Below are 18,275 nucleotides of genomic sequence, written 5' to 3' on the forward strand. Positions count from 1 at the left end.
AGAGAACCATTGCAGACATGTACACTGCAATGTATGTTGTGCACATAGAGGGGTCACAGTTTTTATCTGAGTCTGAAAACAATATATTTTAACTGGGAAAAACCCAAACTGTTTACTTACTTTTTTATTGACCAGAGTCATACTGTGGATGAGCAGTTTGTTTTGAATCCCTCTTCTATGGGTTTCAGTCACAAACCAGGTGGCAGAAGGAGAATAATGGACTACCCGGTCTGTGCACCTGTCACTTTTCGAGTTGCTTATTTTGGCTGAGTTTCCATAAAGTCTCGCTGCAGACCTGCAGTGTCCCATCAATCCTCAATCGCCCCCACCAGGCCTCCCGTCAGGTCTGTGACACCTGTCAGATAGAAGTGAACTGTGCTCAGTAATGCAGCTGGGATTGGGTTTAACAGGCACTTTTCAAAACAGACAGGCTGGGACTGGGGGGAGGACAGGAAGCCTACAGCTCCGCCAGCCTCTGGAGTGCAGTAGATGACATTGCCACCTGTGATCTTTCTGCCCGCAAACCCACTGCTTAATGAAACAAAAAATGAAGATGTAGTTTTAATGAGCATGAGACATTGCTTTCTTCAGTCTGTAAAAATCCAGCTTTTTTGCTATTTAGCTTAGCTTTCTAAAAGAAGATTCTGTTTTGTAGCCCTTCACTTTGCTAAATTATTTTGCTTAAATCCTTTATTGTGGTTTTCAGACCTCAATGTCTGTCTGAAAGATCAAAACCACCTTCTCGAGGCATTGTATTACTTTAGCCAGCTCATTACTGGTGAAGAATTATTTAAAAATAGCTCATAAAGACATTGTGGCAAGGGCATACTCATGCCCTGTTTAAAAAAAAAAAATCATATTCTTTATTTGATGGCTTTTTGAAACTTCTTCTCTCCAGTGTCTACATAAAGAAAAATCTATTCAAATCCAGCAAACATTCAGTGGAAATGTACGTTATTATAGCCTTTCTCAATTTAATTTGTCCCAGTTCAGAACTGTGGAATGAAAATGTGCAAGTGAGTATTGGAAATCATAAATATAACATTATTATTTGGAAGTGTCATTTATTTTCATAAATAAGAAAATGGAAAGGGAAATTACTATATATTGTAATAAAATGGGAGACAGATACAAGGGGAGGAAAGAGAGAGAGAGAGAGAACAAGAAACTGCTGTGTGTGTAGACCTTTTAACAAAACACAGCATAACCATAAATTACCTTAATTCTGTTTATAAATTGCTATGGATAATCTTAATTGTGCACTTATGGACTTTTAATACTAATTTCACTCCATGCTGTTGCTCATGGCAATCTCAGTTTACATTATTTGGTTTCAGTTTTGTCTGTGAATATGAAACCTGGTATAGCTGTACATATTCCTTGATCTCCATGAGACATATATCAAATTCTTTCTTTTTTTCTCAGATCATGTTAAAAGATCCAATTTATCTGATAAAAATGTAAGACATGTTTCTCTCTTTAATTAACAAGAACTTCTACATATTTTTTTCTTGTTCTTATTTTTTTGTGGGTCAGTAATATGTCATGTTTTATGAATTGTATAAACAGTGACTGTCCCTTCAGCTTATATTTAAATGTTATTTATATGTGCTTTTTGAAGTCACGGCACTTGCCTTTTTGCTCGCTGTCATAATGCTCTGTATGCTTAAAAAGGTGGAACTGTTGATTTGTGCTCTTCGTGCACGGGTACATCTGGTGCTCAGGTTTGATTGATGAGAGAGTTCTACCAGTTGAATCCCTGGTGGGTGCCTGACCACTAGAGCCTGCGGGGAAGGCGGATCGCAGGGGAAAGCCTGTTGGACTCTTATCTGCAAGGCCGAAGAATTGTTGGGTGGGGAGGTTTGTTTCTCCAGTGCGGCTACGCCCTCATTTTCACTGATTAGCCACTGTTTCCACTTCCAGTAGTTTTCATATAACTTGTGGAAAAGTTTATAAAGCTTTACTGAACCTAACATTTTTTCCCGTAGTTTGTTTCGATGCTTGTTGAACATATTCATTTTTGAATGCATGGTGTCAGTCATCATTTTATTATTCATGGTGTCAGATGTTCCAATCACACATGTTCCAAAGTTTTGGTTTAGCTTAGCAAGTGAAAATTGTGCATCTGTTTTCCTTGAGAAAGTAAGCACAACAATCTGTTTTAGTGTTGGTCCCTTGAATGGACTGCAAGGGCCTCCTTCTGTATCTGGTACCGCGTGAGGGAACTCAAAAGCTTGTCTTTGCCTATCAATGAATAAGGAGAAATGAGAAGGTGTTGCCAGATGAGCACTCCAGTGCCTGTCATCCTCAACTTAATGAACAAACTGCAGGCTGTGCACTTAGCCTGGTCTGGTTCATGGCTTTTCTCCGGTTCTTAGGTCTTTCCAGCAAAGTGAAACAGAAGGCAGGTGGGAATGTTTCTTTGTGGATTCTGCATGGAATCACTGCTGCACCACAACCTATTCTCAGGTGTCAGGATTCAGGCTAATTCATCACTTTCACAAAATGACACAAATCAAATTCACCTGAAAGCCAATGAATAAGTGGTAGTCCAGCTTTTTTTCAGGTATTAGTATGGTCTTTCCCAGAGAACCGTGGGATTCCAGCTCGGATGACTATCCTTAGCAAAGAGTAACCCTCAGTTCAGGTTCAGCTGTCAGCCTGAAGTTGTGTCTACGAATCCTGAAAACAGTTCACTTGGCCTGAAATGTGGAGCGAGATGAACTCGCTTGACAACAGTTCTAAATGTACAGCCTCAGATGGCAGAAGTCCAGTGTTTTGATCTCAGCTATGACCTACATGCACTTCCCCACGTTAGCACTGTCTGAACATTTTATTAAGTTTTTCATGTGGAACCTGGCCCAGGGCGCTAGTATCAACGGCAATCATCCAGTGAATGAGTGCAATAATGTAGAAGCAACCCGGTCCAAAGCTGGCCCAGGTGACACATTATTGTTACAGATGCACTACATGGAAATTCTTGCTGGAAGAATACATTTCGATGGAACATGGGGCCGTGTGGTCAACTTTTCATGCCTGTTTCCCAGAGGAGGGTGATAGTTCATAGCTTTGGACGTAAGACTTGGCCTTGTGGGTAGAGCTGAGGCAGTGTTCTGATCGGAACTGCGATGTTGTTGGAATAGGTTCCAGTGGGAGTTTGCAATTATGGTCGGAGCACCTGGATGTGGTCAGTCATTTCTCGGTAATAACGGAGAATGGAAGTCACTCAGCGTGCCAGAGGACCCACAGCATTAGTCATTTCGTCAGTCCTCACCCACTATGAGGTAAACCAGGCAAATTTCAGGGGAATTAGCTGATGCTGAGATATTTGTATTGGCATGTATTAACAGACTTTTAACTAGTCTCAAGAAAGCTGCATAATTGGGTGTCAGGTTTTATCGTGATTAGTCAAGACTATGGAATATACACACTGTGACATACACTCGCACTCATACACATACACATTCAAAGGCCCATGCGCACACAGACTTATGGTGTAGATACACATTTACCCCTAGATTTTCCTCCCCAAGCATTGTGTGTCTAGTCACTTCCACTGTATGCTTTCCACCTCAGACATGCAAGAAAGATTTTCATATAAATTTAAGTTTTACCATTCATAAAATAAACAACTGATAAATCATGATTTGTATGTCATGTGTGAAATTGCTTAAAACAGAATTAAAATTCATTTAACGTCTTATCTCTGGTGACTGGCATTGCGGTATTGTTTGCCAGTCATCTCTGTTTAATTGAAATCATTAAAGATTTTTATGCGGAAACAAGAGGTGTAATCATATGACAGTAGTGAGAAACACATCTTATATCACGTACATCAGTCTGTTTTTAAGGGCGGTAATAATAAACACATATTAGGCTGAGAGCACTAATACTGAGCTACAGTATGCACTGCGTACATACGAGTGGAATGTTCACCACTCAGCCAAAAATGGTTGGAGTAGATTCTTTTCATACCAGTGTTATTACCATTTAATGTAGGCTCTTGCTGATTCAGATGCGGAAAGGATGGTGTGTTATTCTCTCAGTAGTGGACTATAACATGATCTATGTATGGCAGTTTTATTTTTGTTTCTTCCCATCCAAATCTGTCTGGATACAAGCATTCCAGATGATGTGTGGTATTTCGCCCTTGAAAACGAGTGAGAGATTTATGCCCCTGATTCTGTCCAAATCCCGTTCACACCAACGGACGTAATTTATGTGCGATCTGTGAACAGAGAGAATTCATTTTTGTGGCCTAAATGAATGATCATGTGAATCATGTGCATTGCCTGCACGGAGCTTACCTCTGTTACCTCTGTGTAAGCAAATCAAACGAGGCGAAGGTGAATGCAGGGCTGACCAGGGTGATATTGTATAAGCAGCTTTTCCTTGCCTTAACCCAAAAATAACAAAACAAAATCAGTCTCCAGTTCTGGGACTGGCTAAAGGGAATCTTTAATACAGTAGGTACCACAATGGATTTTTTTTTTTAATTTCCAAGGTTTCCTCAAAAAGTGGATCACATGTTCACTCTGGCACCACAGAAGTTGCTGACATCACGCACCTAGAGACGCCAACTTTCCTATTATTCATGAGATCGAGCCAGGAAAGCCCAGTTCTCGGGCCGGCTTTTTATAAACCCTCGGGCTGTATCAGGACTAGGCTAGATAAAGACAGGAAGCCCTTTAAAGTGAAATCACACAAGTGCGACTGTGGTCCTTTTCTCTAGCTTTTATCAGCGGTCAGCACTGCTCTTCTGGGTTTGTTGTTGTTCAGTGTGCATGCTGCTTGCTCTACGCTAGCCAGATGGAGTCAAATGTTGTTTTCGGGGCTTTCAGGCCTATATTTAAGGCCCGGAGCCTTGACCTTAGCTGGAATTTAGGCCAGTCGTCGGCGCATACAGGACCTCTTTGTTATCTTATCCAAAGAAATGGCCGTCTGTTTCCAGCGGCCCGGCCCTCCTTCTGAGGATGGGTGTGCGGCATGACTTTGGCACCCTCTGTCCCCGGCCTCGATGGCTCTGTTCTTCAGCGCTCATATAGGTATCCCACTTTCCCCCTTCAGCGTTCTTAATAAAATCCACTGCCCGTAAACTCTTTCACCTCATTTTGTCATATAATCCCAATGCACCCATGCCTGTATATTCTTTGTTGTGCTTTGAATGCATTTTGTCTACTTTGACCCCATTTTCTGATAATTATGTGAGTTATACCTTTGCTATTTTTAAATAAGCATATATCTCTTTGACCAAAAGAGACATGCCCTGCTTAATAAGGAAATCCATCTTACAATGTACATTTGAAAATGTGTTCGTTCTGTACCTACGCCTTTAAAGGATAAAACCTATTCCATGAATCATTTCAGTGAATATACAACTAAGTTTAATGTAAAGTTATAGTTTAATTAAAGTTTAATGTAATGCAGTTACATTAATAGTATACTCTTGAAAAAATATGCCAGAATTATTTTAAACCATTTGCGAACCAGACCTCACTGACATAACACAGCTTTTTGACATTCATATATCAGTGGTCACTTATATGTGTGAGCCATACCACCACTACGCCTAAAATGGTCACCCTACACTCCTGAATGTATTTAACATTTCCTATTGGAGCCGCATGGCCCTCCCTGTGGATGATGTAATAACAAAGGTGATAGCTGGAAAGGAAACAGAATAAATAAAAGACCTCAATCCTTTAATTCACTACAGCTTCTCGGATGAGGCGTTGAGGGGGCATGCTGTTTCGGAAAAGAATTTCACATTTCCCTGCCAAAGTTCTTTATTTTATCTCATTTGAATTAAAAATGTAATTATATTGGCAGGGTATTGGGTGCTGGAACTACTTGCAGTACTGTTGGAGTTTCCAACTTGGAGTTTTATATTGATAGTTAAGTAGCCAAAATGCTGAAATGCCCACAGGTATATTAAAATGCAATGTGCAAATGCAAAATACTGTACTTAAAAAAACTAAACTGATACAGGTTAAAGTTCTTTCTCCTTTTTGGACAGTTTTATACATCTTTGGATTTATTTGAATGCCTAGTCCTCTTTGTAAGCCTGTTCCAACCTCTGTGATTTGAGATTGTGCAGAATAGTATGTGCAGCTAGTCTGTTCAATCTGTAGTCTACCAACTCACCTATCAACTCAGCATTGTTGCCATTGTCCCTGAGGCAAGCAGAGAAAATCCCTGTCTCCTGTACCCCTCTCTCCCTGGGCAACACCACAGCCAATCAGGCACTTGCCAGCCGGGCTTTCAGCTACAGTTAGCAAGCAACAGCATGGTCAGGTCTGGATTCTGAACTGCGGGGTGTGTCACTGTGCTAAGTGGGCTACACCACCCAACAGCCCCTCCCCTTGAACTACTCTCCCTGTGTGTGTGTGTGTGTGTGTGTGTGTGTGTGTATGTATGTGTTGGTTCATTCCTCTTTCTATTGTGTCTCCCACATAGGCATCCAGGACCACACGCTCGGATGAGGACAGGGACATTGGCTGGGATGCCTGGGGCACCTGGAGTGACTGCTCTCGTACATGTGGGGGCGGAGCTTCCTATTCACTACGCCGTTGTCTGAATGGAGGGTCAGTACAGTTGGTTATTTTTCATTTTTATGTCAGGCTACATTTCCGGGCTCTACGCGTTGTTTGCATGATTACTTTGTTTAATACCCTTCTACTAGCTGGCATAGAACGCTTTATCCGCCCACCCAGTGTGTGTGTGTGTGTGTGGGTTTCATTGTATGATTCAAAAGGTCCATATTTACAGTATATTACAGAGTATTTCATTTCCTTAAGAGTATTCAGATACCAATGTCATCTGAGGCCATGAATGCCTTGTGAGGATTCTGACATACATGACCTTTGGTAACTAATTGTTTGCTCTTTGCTCCACTCCTAACAATCCTAACCCTGACATTTAAAAAAAAATTAAAAAAAAAACCTCTTTGCCTGAAGTTAAATAAAAGAGAAAAAAGGCCCTTCCTCAGCCAAGGGGCAGATCCTCAGCGTATATGTTGGTGTGGATCTGTGCATGTGCCTGGGGAAAATGTAACAGGCTGCCCTCTCTCTGCGGTTGAATATCTTGAATCTATGAATTGTAAATATTGGATAATGTTGGCAACTCATTAAAACTCATCTATAAATCATAACTGTTTTTTACAACACTTTTTTTTACTAGCCTGCAGTAGTTTGCTTCAAATTTAATATTATATCAAATCACGAATTCATTATTTTACGAAGGACTGAATTATGACGGGCACATTTGGGAAATATGTAGCACCTATGAATAGAGGTGCAGTAGGTTATAGTTATGCAGTACATTCCATTGCAAATGATTCCAACTTTACGCTGCTATATTGAGTGTGTTCAAGTGCATATCCTTGCAATTATTTTCTGTTGACCTGTGTCTCACCTCCATAATCGTAGATGCTGCGGTTCTTTACCAAGCCATAAGTAAGTCTGTTATTGCACAAATATAAAATTCACCAAATAGAAACAAGCAGTAATTACCACGGAAATGTTTATGCAATGATAAGAATTTATGAACCAAAGGAAACAAAACTCTTTTTTTACTGTTGTTAAAGGTGAAATTCTGTTTGGTCAAATAATTTAGTGACGTGATCATTACTGTATATAAATGCATTCTATTTAGGCACATTTTAGATAAAAGACAACTATGAGAAATATTTAGCGGTTTTGGGCAAGTGTATAAATGCATTCATTGTGCTGGTTTATGTTTGTAATTTTTACATCTTAAATATTTAATGTTAAGACATTTTCATTATGGAGCACATTACAAGATGCAGATGGACAAGGCTGAAAATTCTTACTGTTATCCACTTTAGAGTGATAAAACTAGCAAAGCAATAATTTAGAGAAAGTTTTAAAAATTTAACCATTATATGTGGATACTATATACAGTACACCACAAAATAATGGTTCTGATATTTTTTTCAAGCTTGTTATTTGTGTGTACACAGGAAACATAGGAATGATAGTCATTTATCAGAAACTTGTGCTGATGTCAGTATGTGTAATTCAATGAAATGTCTTTCAGTAAAAACACATAAATCAGTACAATTGTAAAAGAGAGGTCTGTTTTTAAGATTAGTCTGTCCTTGGCCATTGACAAATATTTCTACCACTATTCTGAGTTCGCAATTGAAATTATGTTCTTGTCCAGTGATCAAGTGTGATTTTCAGTCGTGACCAATGAGAGCATTGAGAATGTGTGCCAACTGATTGTTGGCACTGCCTTTAAGTATGCATTCTCAGAGGATGGCTGGGACACTCTGAGGTTGTATTTGAATGTACTCAGGTGATAGAAGCCAGAGCTGCTCAGCGAGACAGATTCAGAGTGTCAGAAGGACAACATGCTTTATTCACATTCCGCTGCACCTGTTCAAGTGTAGTGGGGCAGAAGGCAGCAGGTGTTCATGTTTAGCCTCGTCCAGGGCCATCTGTAGAAGTCAGAAGACTTCATGTAAAGACTGTAAGAATCTGCCCAAAACTCATTTCTGCTGCGTTTTCCCTCACACAAACCTTCTAGTCACAACAGGAGATAGAATTCGGAATGTGTCTCGTTCCAGAGTTGATCTTGGAACGTGATACGTGGTGCCCACAGCCACACCTTTTTTTGCATTTAGCTCTTAAGCCCCCTTGGCTCCTGCGAGCTTCGCTTCTTCCTGCAACACCAACATCATTTGAATGAAGCCATACTTTGCCTCAAGCTTCCCTCCAGGAAGAGAACCAAATTTAATTTCTTTAAAAAAGCATATATGTGATCGCACGGTTGTTTTTGACCACTAAGTTCTGCTCTCAACAAAGGGCCTTAATTATTTCTTTGTCTTCAAAACAACCTTCAGTAGTTTGCTAAGTAATCCCTGGTGTGCAAGCGGAGGTTTTTCTTTGTGTGGATGAATAATTTACAAATTTCCAAGGGAGGGCTATTAATTGCTTCATTAATAACAAAGCATTCCTGTTTAGTCTCAGTTCTTGGTTTTGCTTCTAGATGGCTGAATGAGATCAGCATATAGCCTCCAACTTCCTGGCTGCTGGGAGGTTGAATTTTCCACTACTGTTTTCGATAAATGTTCTTTTTTCAGGCGGGATGAGTCTATGGTGTGCATGCATGGGTTTGCTGCTCCATGCTTTCACTGTATTGTTAAGCGTAGGCCTACTTCTGTTGATTTGTGTCAGTGTAGCAGACTGTATGCTCACTTTACAACAAAAAACATGAGTATTCCCGCAGGAGAAGTGAATGTTCTGCTTTGGTCAATTTGTCATTAATCACAGAAGTCATTAGGCACAACCTGTGTGAACCACTGACTTTTCTTCTCTTTTGCTAGTTTAAGCTCAGTAGGGGGGACTGAGTCCGTGCCGGGGCTGATTATGCTGAAGGCTGGGTAGATGAGGCTTAGTGCGGCTTTGGCAGGTGAAACAGAGCTGCTCTTAATTCGAGAAGAAATGACTGTCAGGGTTCATTCCATTCTCATCACTGTCTCTGCAGAGGGATATATAAAATGCAGACTGTTCCTGTGCCCTGTTATCAAAGTCAAATAGGCATTACTTTTTGGGGTTGTCCTTCTGTCCTTCTTACTCCGGACACGTCACCATTTCGTTCCTACCCCTGACCTGGCTAATTATGCATGGGTCTTAATGAAACTTGATATAGATGCTGCTCTCTCTGTTCCACAGAGCCTTCTCAATTTTCAGGTCACAAGGTCGAAGGTGAAGTCTACAGAGGGTCCTGATTAGCTTTGGATTTCTCATCTCTAATTCATGGTTTTGGATTAAATTTGTTCAAAAGGTTTCCTATTCCTTCAAACCCCTGCTGATTTCTGTCCCAGATCTAGGTCACATAGGTTCCTGATATGTCTGTCGATTTCCAGAACTGCCTTAATCCTCAAGTTCAAATATCAAGGTTGTAGAGGCAACTCATATGTTTTTAATGGATTTATTATTTTTGCATTTGCAATTATTTGCACTTTTCTCCTAAATAACCATGGCTCTACAATATATATATATTTGCTACATAATGGTTATAATGACATCATTTTTTTACTCACTCCTCTGATTTTCTATACTGTCATCTATTTTCTGGATTGTATGTGCATGTTTGTATCTGCTTACTGGTAAAGGACTGGCTCATATAGATTATTTTGATTGTGGTGGATCATGATTCATGCTGAACTCAGTGCCCTTGGCCTGGATTCAATGAAAATGTATGGCTTTGCCTTAAAAATAAACTAAAATGCTTGTGTTTCCTCACAAAAGCTTTGGTCAGTTAATTTTGGTGATTGCTGTCCTCAAAGCTTTGATAGAACTTGTTGTTGTACACATTGTTTTTATGTAATTGTCCTTTGTACTGAAATCTATGCTACATTACCCATTACATTAAGCTACAAATAATGAGCCAATTAGTACTGCTTCATTAGCAGACTAATCCTGCTTCTGTGTTTGTGTTTGCTTTTTTCCGACAGGAACTGCGATGGTAGAAACATTCGGTACAGAACATGCAGTAACCGGGTAAGTCAGCCAGTGGGCTTAGAATGCACTTTTTATTTTTAGCATGTCTTGGATCATACATGACTTCGTTGAGATCTGTCAGCCTGTGGAGAGATCGACATCAGTAATGCAAATGCACAGTAGTCCCCACCATAGTCCCTTGGAATATAGAGCTAAACCTATTAGTTAGAACAATTGTCCGCGTAGTTTTATAGACATCCAGAGGGCTGGTTCCACAGCATGCAGGCGGCATTCAGACCTTGAAGATTTCCCGTAAGCGCGTGGCTCTCGCACAGCCGGTTTACTCAGCAATCAGTTGAAGCTCCACCTGTGCGTGATCCATCAGTAATGCTACACCGTGCTCTGCAGTTCTGTGATTAAGCATATGGTAAATATACTTCACTTTCTTCCTCGCGAACAGCGGATGGAGGAGACAGATACATAAGACTGTATATTACCGATGTAACCAATGCAACATGGACTTCAGGAGTTCCGTATCCACCAGTTGCATTTTATGTAGTAAGGAGGGCCACACTTTTCATTTTAATGAAAGGGACAAGTGTTATTTTACTATTGAAGTGGTTTCAACTGGATTTATTGTAGACTAACAATGATTTAAAGCAAGTCCAGTGGGAAGTGGTCCCAGCATAATATTTACAGCCTCTCAGTCAAGAGGATGAACTAAAGGCAAAGCATATACGCCATAATCGGGTGAATGTCTGGCTTCGTAATTGCCACAGATGAGGGTCTGTGTTTGTGTTCAGCCCATTTTGCCATGCGCTATTTTGTTTTTATCTGGCGCAAAACACGAAAGCGTGTCACCGGGCCATTAGCCTGGACCATGAAATTTACTCAATCAAGGGGACAGAATCTTTCCCCCCCCCCTTCTCATGAAAGAGCTGCCGTTTGAAGTCGATTCTCTCTCATTTTACGGAAAGGAGGGAGCTCAAAGTCAATCCCTGAAGAGGAAGCCGGAGGCTAGGCACCCGTGTCTTTTGCCAGGAACAAACAGAGCAGATGTTTTGCTGGGAAACACTGTCACGCGGTGCACACAGGCCTCTTGTGCGCCCGCCGAATGCTGACAGGGGGATCTGGACGGCGTGGTCCGGAATCTGCAGGATTGATGGTTGCAATTTAGAATGCACATACGGCCTTTCCTCTGGCATTTGATTTAAGTAAATAACCTGGATTTCTTGTGAAGTTCAATGACTTGGTCTTTGTTAAAACAGCAGAGTTACAGAGCAAATAAAGAACCTTTCTTTTTTATTAACTTTATTTTGTTCCTCAGACTTTATGCTTTGGGATGACACTCGTAAAAGCGTAAAGCCCTGTGGAACAGAATATTTCTTCTGTTTGCTTTTGCGTTGAGATGGAAACATTCCTTACTTTTATTTATAAGAAAATGCAATAATGTAAATCATATTCGCCGGTCTCTCAACAGCCTTCACCATAGATATATTGCCACCCCCGGTAGATTTATTACGCTCTGCAGTGCAGTGCAGTATGTCTTCGCTGTGCATATCTGTGAAATGTGAGGTCATCCCCTATAGGATTGCCCGGTGGAGGCCGGGGACTTCAGGGCCCAGCAGTGCTCGGCCCACAACGATGTTAAGTACCAGGGGCACACCTACGAGTGGGTCCCTGTGACCCATGATCCCACTGCCCCATGCGCCCTCAAATGCCAGGCACGGGGCAAGAGCTTGGTGGTGGAGCTGGCGCCCAAAGTGCTGGACGGCACACGCTGCAAGACGGACTCCCTGGACATGTGCATCAGCGGCATCTGCCAGGTACAGTAATCTAATTTTACTTAGTGATGGAACTGTGTGAGTCAGTGCAATTCAGTATGCTGTATACAGCATACAGTATTCTACTGTAGTGCTGGGTTAAACCAAAGGAGCGTCGGATTTAGCCCATGCTATACCAGTCCCATATAAATATAAAAACAGTCCCATGAAACACAGTAGACACCCTGATAATTATGCTCAGGACAGGTATGTACTTTAGTGGAGTATGTATTTATGCAGAGTCAGTTAAAAAGGGACCAGTTGTATATTGTGCTATAAAACCAAGCATGTGATTACCTGATGTACTATTATAGGAAGCTTACTGGCATGGAGGTATCTGCTGAGTAATGTCTTAATCGATTGTCTTTTTAAAAACAATCCTTGAAATCTTTTGTGGCTGCCTTTATGGTACCCGAGTCATCCCATAATTTTTAAATATGAAAGCTGGAAGTCATTCAGGACTTTAGTCACTTGAGCATCACTTTATATTGCTTTATATACACTTGCTTGAGGTAATATATCTTGTTTTTCCCTACATTGGCTTGAATGGAAAATTCCCACTGAGCAGTGCTGTATGACAACCTGGTGGTAAATGGCACTATAAAGTATAAAATAAAGAATGTTTAACTAGAAGGAAGTTCACGTATCAGGAGTGGCCTTGAGGATCTGGACTTGTACCCAATAGTTGGGGAATTGGAATCTTGGGTGGGAGCTGGGTGTAGTCTTTTTGGAAAAGGTGCTTGACCTGAGTAGCTTTAAAAATATAGCCAGCTGTACAGCTGGATGGTATATAAAATCTCAGCTATGTAAGTCTCTCTGAGTAATGGTCTCTGCTAGGCAGACACATACAGATATTGTTAAGTTCTGTATCGCTGGCATTGCTACCATGGGTGCCACAGTGGGAGACGATGGAGAGGCTACAGTGAAAGCGTGTTTTTATAGTTTAGTGGTGCATGAAAGTTTGTTTGTCTTCCACATAAAGACGCTAAACCTAAGTCCCCCGAGTGTCAACTAATGTCACACACTCAATCTTCATTACAACTGAAGCACACTGCTGAATTCTTTAATAGCACGGGGACCCCACAGCCCTTGTCACAGCTCTTCATGTGGTTAGTAGCAGAATCCAAGCACGTACTCGGGAAATGGCACTGTAAAACCACAAGCCCTAATGAAATAACAAAATGAAACGTGGAAAATTCCTTAGGCTATATTTGAATATTAATAGGTTTGCTTTCACACTAAAACCACAATGCCCTTTGTCTTTCACTTTCAGTAATGAATGGAAGAGGGTGTGACTTTTTCATTTCTTGAACATACAGTAACTGCGAGTTGGTGGGTCAGTGAAAGTGAGAAAGAGGGGCCTTATGCATGCTTTTATGCTATAAAACTATAAATGTGCCACACAGAGTTGAGAACAGATTATATTGCGGTTACATGGGAGCTTCAGAAATGTGCATTGGAACAGTAAATGAAAATTGCGTGCCTTGCTTACTGGCTGAACAGGAAACAGAACTTTTTGTTTTGGGCAAAGGCTGTTCGAATTGATGAATAACGCTGCACCTTGTCATCAATCTAGTTATGTTATTGTTTGCAAAACAAAAGAACAGAGAGCTTCTCTACAACCACCAGTGGTATCATTGGCAGTGCTTTATTGGTTGGCGGTTTTCTTTGGATGACTTGCCTGGGCAGTGGGTTAGCGTGGACAGCTGGGACTCCAATAGTGAGTTGTGGGAGTCCACTAAGCTGTGGTAGACAGAGGTATTTATAGGAGGCAGGCCCATGTATGTGTGGGGAGCTGGCCCAGCAATGTCTTCTGAAGAAGAGTGCAAACGCTACCAGCGGTGGGTAGAGAGGCCGGATGTGGTGGGAAAGGCTGCCTCAGAGATCCTACTCTCACTTGAACATAACTCTGCTGAAAAAATAGCACTGCTTTATTTCCAATGCATTTCCATAGAAACTATGATAATTGCATGAGGAAAAATTCATTTTTAATGACTACAGTTATATGCGACTACAAGACAGATCAGTCATGTCACTATTAAAGTTTCATTGTATCCTCAAACCTTTGCCTTGAGTATAAATTGATTGTTATATATTTTTTTAGCCTTTCTTAGCTACTCAATTCATTCTTGACCATAATGTTCAAATGATAATTTCCAGGCTATTTTAAGCTGTCTTTAGGGTGTTGATCTGGTGTTTCAAATTAACAACTTATACTCATCGCAGGGCAGTCATGCAATTATAAATACTGGAAATGTCAAACACTTTTTGTGTAATGAATCGCATTGACCTTTGTCCTACGTACAAATTAATGGAAATTGCCATAAATGATGCCAGGCTGTTTTTGTGCCCCTGTTTAATGGAGTTACTGGTTAGTGCATTGTTGTTTGTTTTTACAGACCAGCTTTCCCATGGCGTGAAAAGCAGAAATTGCATTGTAGAAGTCTGCCAAACTTGGCTGCATTCCCCTTTGTGTGAGGTTCATTCTTGGAAATAAAAAAGTGAACGATGAACTGATTGCGGTCTAAATGGTGGCAAGGGTCATAAGATGTTTGATTCATTGCAACATTAGGATTCTTCTCCCTTATTTCACAAGGTTCTTTTTTTTCATTTGTAATCCCCAAGGTCCACTTGCATTATATGCAATATTACGCTGTTGTCATAATGTCAGCCCTAATTGTTCAGAAATGGGGTGTTTTTCATTTTTCTTCTCCTCAGTTGAAATGGTGTGTGTGGTTAAAAAATGATCATAGATGAAGCTGTTTATGAAAGGGAGATTTCATTTGGCGGTATATTTGGAAATAATGTACACATAGTTGTATCTCTAGAATGGTCTTCTCTGTAAAAGAAGCGTCAATTCAGTTTTTTTTCTGTGAAGAAGAGAGTTTGGCACAGTAAAAAATGTGAATTTCTCTTTCTGATCCGTTCTATTGTCAAAGCACATGCTAAACGTGTTTGGAGCAGGAAGTAATGGGAATGTTCTGGGCGAGGGGAGGCATGGGGTTCACAATAATGAGGTAAAAACACAGCATAAGCACAGAGCACGGCTGCACACAGTGATCCTTGATGATGAAGTCCAGGTTCCGCCGGTCCCTTACTAGCATGAATACAACCAGCCACTTTCAGGCGAGTGACATTTGAAGCTGAACAGAGTACAGGGTAATTAAGGTCTCCATTAAAATCACATTTTTTCCCCCCAAGGTTACTTCAAAAGCGTTTTTGGTACTGTTACAAATCTCTGATCTGACATAGAAATCATATTTTATGTGTTTAATTTATTCTTAAAACCTAATGATCAAAATACTTGACCATTATTTTGAGCATCCGCAAGACCCAGAGTTTGCATTTAACAAATTATATATAAGTATGTTAATTGAAACATAAAAAAACATGCTTATAATCCAGACCAAAGTTATTATTTAATCAAATTGTTGAATAGTAAATTTCTGACCAGTGCATCACTGATATTAATTCATTAGTGATGTTCATATTGGAGGCAAAATTGCATGTTTCAGTTCATAGGATGCAGCCTGGAATGATGACAGCAATTCTCATAAGAAATAAGAAGTGCAATTTTCAACAAATATAAACCTTTCTTTTTCTTTTCATCAATGAGAATGGAGAGCCCCTACTGTTATTTTGCAAAAGGCTGCCCTTACTCAGTTTGCTGACTGCTTTGTGAATTCTGCTTAATTTCCTTTACAGTAAAATGTTCACTGATAAATATACTCTTACTGACTACATATGGTCCCTGTTGGACTTGTACGTACTCTGTTACAGTTGAATTAACATTGGACATTTTATTGTGTTTTCCCGTTGTGCTTTATATTATATCATTAATTTGTCATCCATTGATTGCATGCTTATGACAATGTCACAGGAATCAAGCTAATGCAAATATGCAATATAGGTGAGATGGCAGCACATAGTGCTGATATTGATTCAAAAGGTTCAGTAAGGTTGTAGATCTGTGTGCCAGTTAATCCACTTCTGAACTCCTCCCATGGTCCTTTGCTTTTGGATTTATGTGGAGATTTTCTAGTTCATTAGCTTGATAGTTGGGTAATTGACCACAGCTTACTACAGAGAGAATTTATTACTTTGTTTTTATTTGCTGTCCTTTCAGCACATAAACTTTGTGTTTAAAAAGCCATTCAAAGACAACTGGAGCAGCTGAAACCAAGATTTTTAAGATGTTTGCATCTACCATTGACATATAATAGGCTCGATAGAAAAACTGGGACATTTAAAAAGCGTTTCAGACCATTTCGGTTTCAGTCACGGTTGCTTAACCACTGCTTCGTACCACTCCACACTGCTGACCATCCTGGCTCACTCCTTAAAGTGCTGCAGTATGGCTCCTCCATCTAGCTCTTGAAGATCTCCTGGGATGCATGATAAAATGGTTCAACGCTAGCTTGAACTTGTCATTACTCAGAGAAAGGCCTGCGTTGGCGTCTGTGGAGGTAAAGTTGCGCAAGGAGTGGAATATTATGTCACCATTAAGAACCAGAAACCTTGTACCCACTGTTCCTTTCAGGGATTTGAAAGTGCGTGTGGGTTTCTCCCTTCAGTCGTGTAAGGCAGGTACCAGAAAGTAAAGGTAATCATATCCAAATGTTAATCTCCATTAAAACGGAGTGTTCTTTCCTGCTGCAGAAGAAGTAGGATTTGGCAGGGGAAAGGGCCACTGGCGTGGGTCTGAGTCATGTGTGCCGGAAAGACGCTAGCATTGGCACCACCTTTGATGGATGGAGGTGGAAATGGAGAATCTGGCGACAAGCGGCCGCTAACGTAAATGAAAAACCAAAGGGGACGGTTTTGAACAAAGGTTACGTTATAAGGGGATGGGGAGGGGGAACACATGAACATAAGCAAAAATACCCCCAAAAATCGGAGTTTGTGTACTGCTCATGGTCCCCTCCTCCTGATCGTTCTGTTGCTGTTGGCAGGAAGTGGGATGTGATCGGCAACTCGGGAGCCACGCCAAGGAGGACAACTGCGGCGTCTGCGCGGGGGACGGCTCCACTTGCCGGCTGGTGCGGGGACAGACCCCGTCACACGTCTCTCCTGAAGAATGTAGGTACACAGGGTGTGCAAGTGCTGTGAAAATATACTCGCTCTCTAGACAAATATCCCTCGTTCTGGCACCTGCTTCATCGGCTCGGCTTTCAGTTATCGCTGGCCGCTTGGCCTGGTTCATGGCTGGGCATTATTTTCCTTATGGCCCATGTCGTTTATTTATGGACATTATGCTATTTGTTTTCCATCTGGCTCTCTCGGTTGTCAGGCTGAGCTAACTGACGAGCAATCATAAATAAGCACTTGTTTTTTCTTGCGGTTTTCATAACATTTCATGTGAAGAAAAATCTGTGACTGCCTTTTTGCTGTTCTCCTAGTAATGGCCTTGCTATTTTTTACATTTAATGTAATAAAAACATTTCTTCTTAAATTGGAGTTGGTTAAACAGGCTAAATGTATGGCATAATGGCTGCATTTCAATATGTTAATTTAAAAGCTGTATAAAAGTAAAAGCCTTTTCCAGTTCCATATATTAACAGTGAAAGATTGGATGATATGTTGGAATGTTTCTTTCTTAAACTGGGAAATAAAAATTGTGAATATGTAGCATACAGAATTAATTTTGATCAAAGAAACCAAACTGTATATTTGCAGTCCTTCAGTTCAGATATTTAAATAGACCTCATTGACCCTTCCAAGAGGAGAAGAAACATTTCAAAATTACTATTTGCTTTTTCATAGTTGATATGAAGTTATGTGAAATTAATTTGAAATGACTCCAACATTCCAGTGTGTTCAACCAACAGAAAACTTTTCTATTAAATGTCCGGTTATAGTAAACTTTCCATATATACTTATTATATTAATTATATGGATCAAAGTCATTTTCATCATCTGGCTATGTTAAAAACTGACTAAAGAAATTCCTCAGAAAACCTGGTGGGCCAGTCGTGTCAAACTC

General features: G+C 40.6%; 1 protein-coding gene across 5 annotated transcripts in view; it reads left to right on the forward strand.

Moving 5' to 3' along the window:
* Positions 1 to 18,275, forward strand: part of adamtsl3 (ADAMTS-like 3) — a 121,643-nt gene that overhangs the window by 54,158 nt on the left and 49,210 nt on the right. For all 5 annotated transcript variants that reach the window (XM_064336583.1, XM_064336582.1, XM_064336586.1 and 2 more), the window contains 4 exons: positions 6,457 to 6,584; positions 10,484 to 10,529; positions 12,059 to 12,295; positions 17,245 to 17,371. In XM_064336583.1, coding sequence (XP_064192653.1) covers positions 6,457 to 6,584; positions 10,484 to 10,529; positions 12,059 to 12,295; positions 17,245 to 17,371 — 538 coding nt within the window. The remainder of the gene's footprint in view (positions 1 to 6,456; positions 6,585 to 10,483; positions 10,530 to 12,058; positions 12,296 to 17,244; positions 17,372 to 18,275) is intronic.

This window comes from Anguilla rostrata, chromosome 5 (assembly GCF_018555375.3).
Source record: "Anguilla rostrata isolate EN2019 chromosome 5, ASM1855537v3, whole genome shotgun sequence".
Lineage (NCBI taxonomy): Eukaryota > Metazoa > Chordata > Actinopteri > Anguilliformes > Anguillidae > Anguilla > Anguilla rostrata.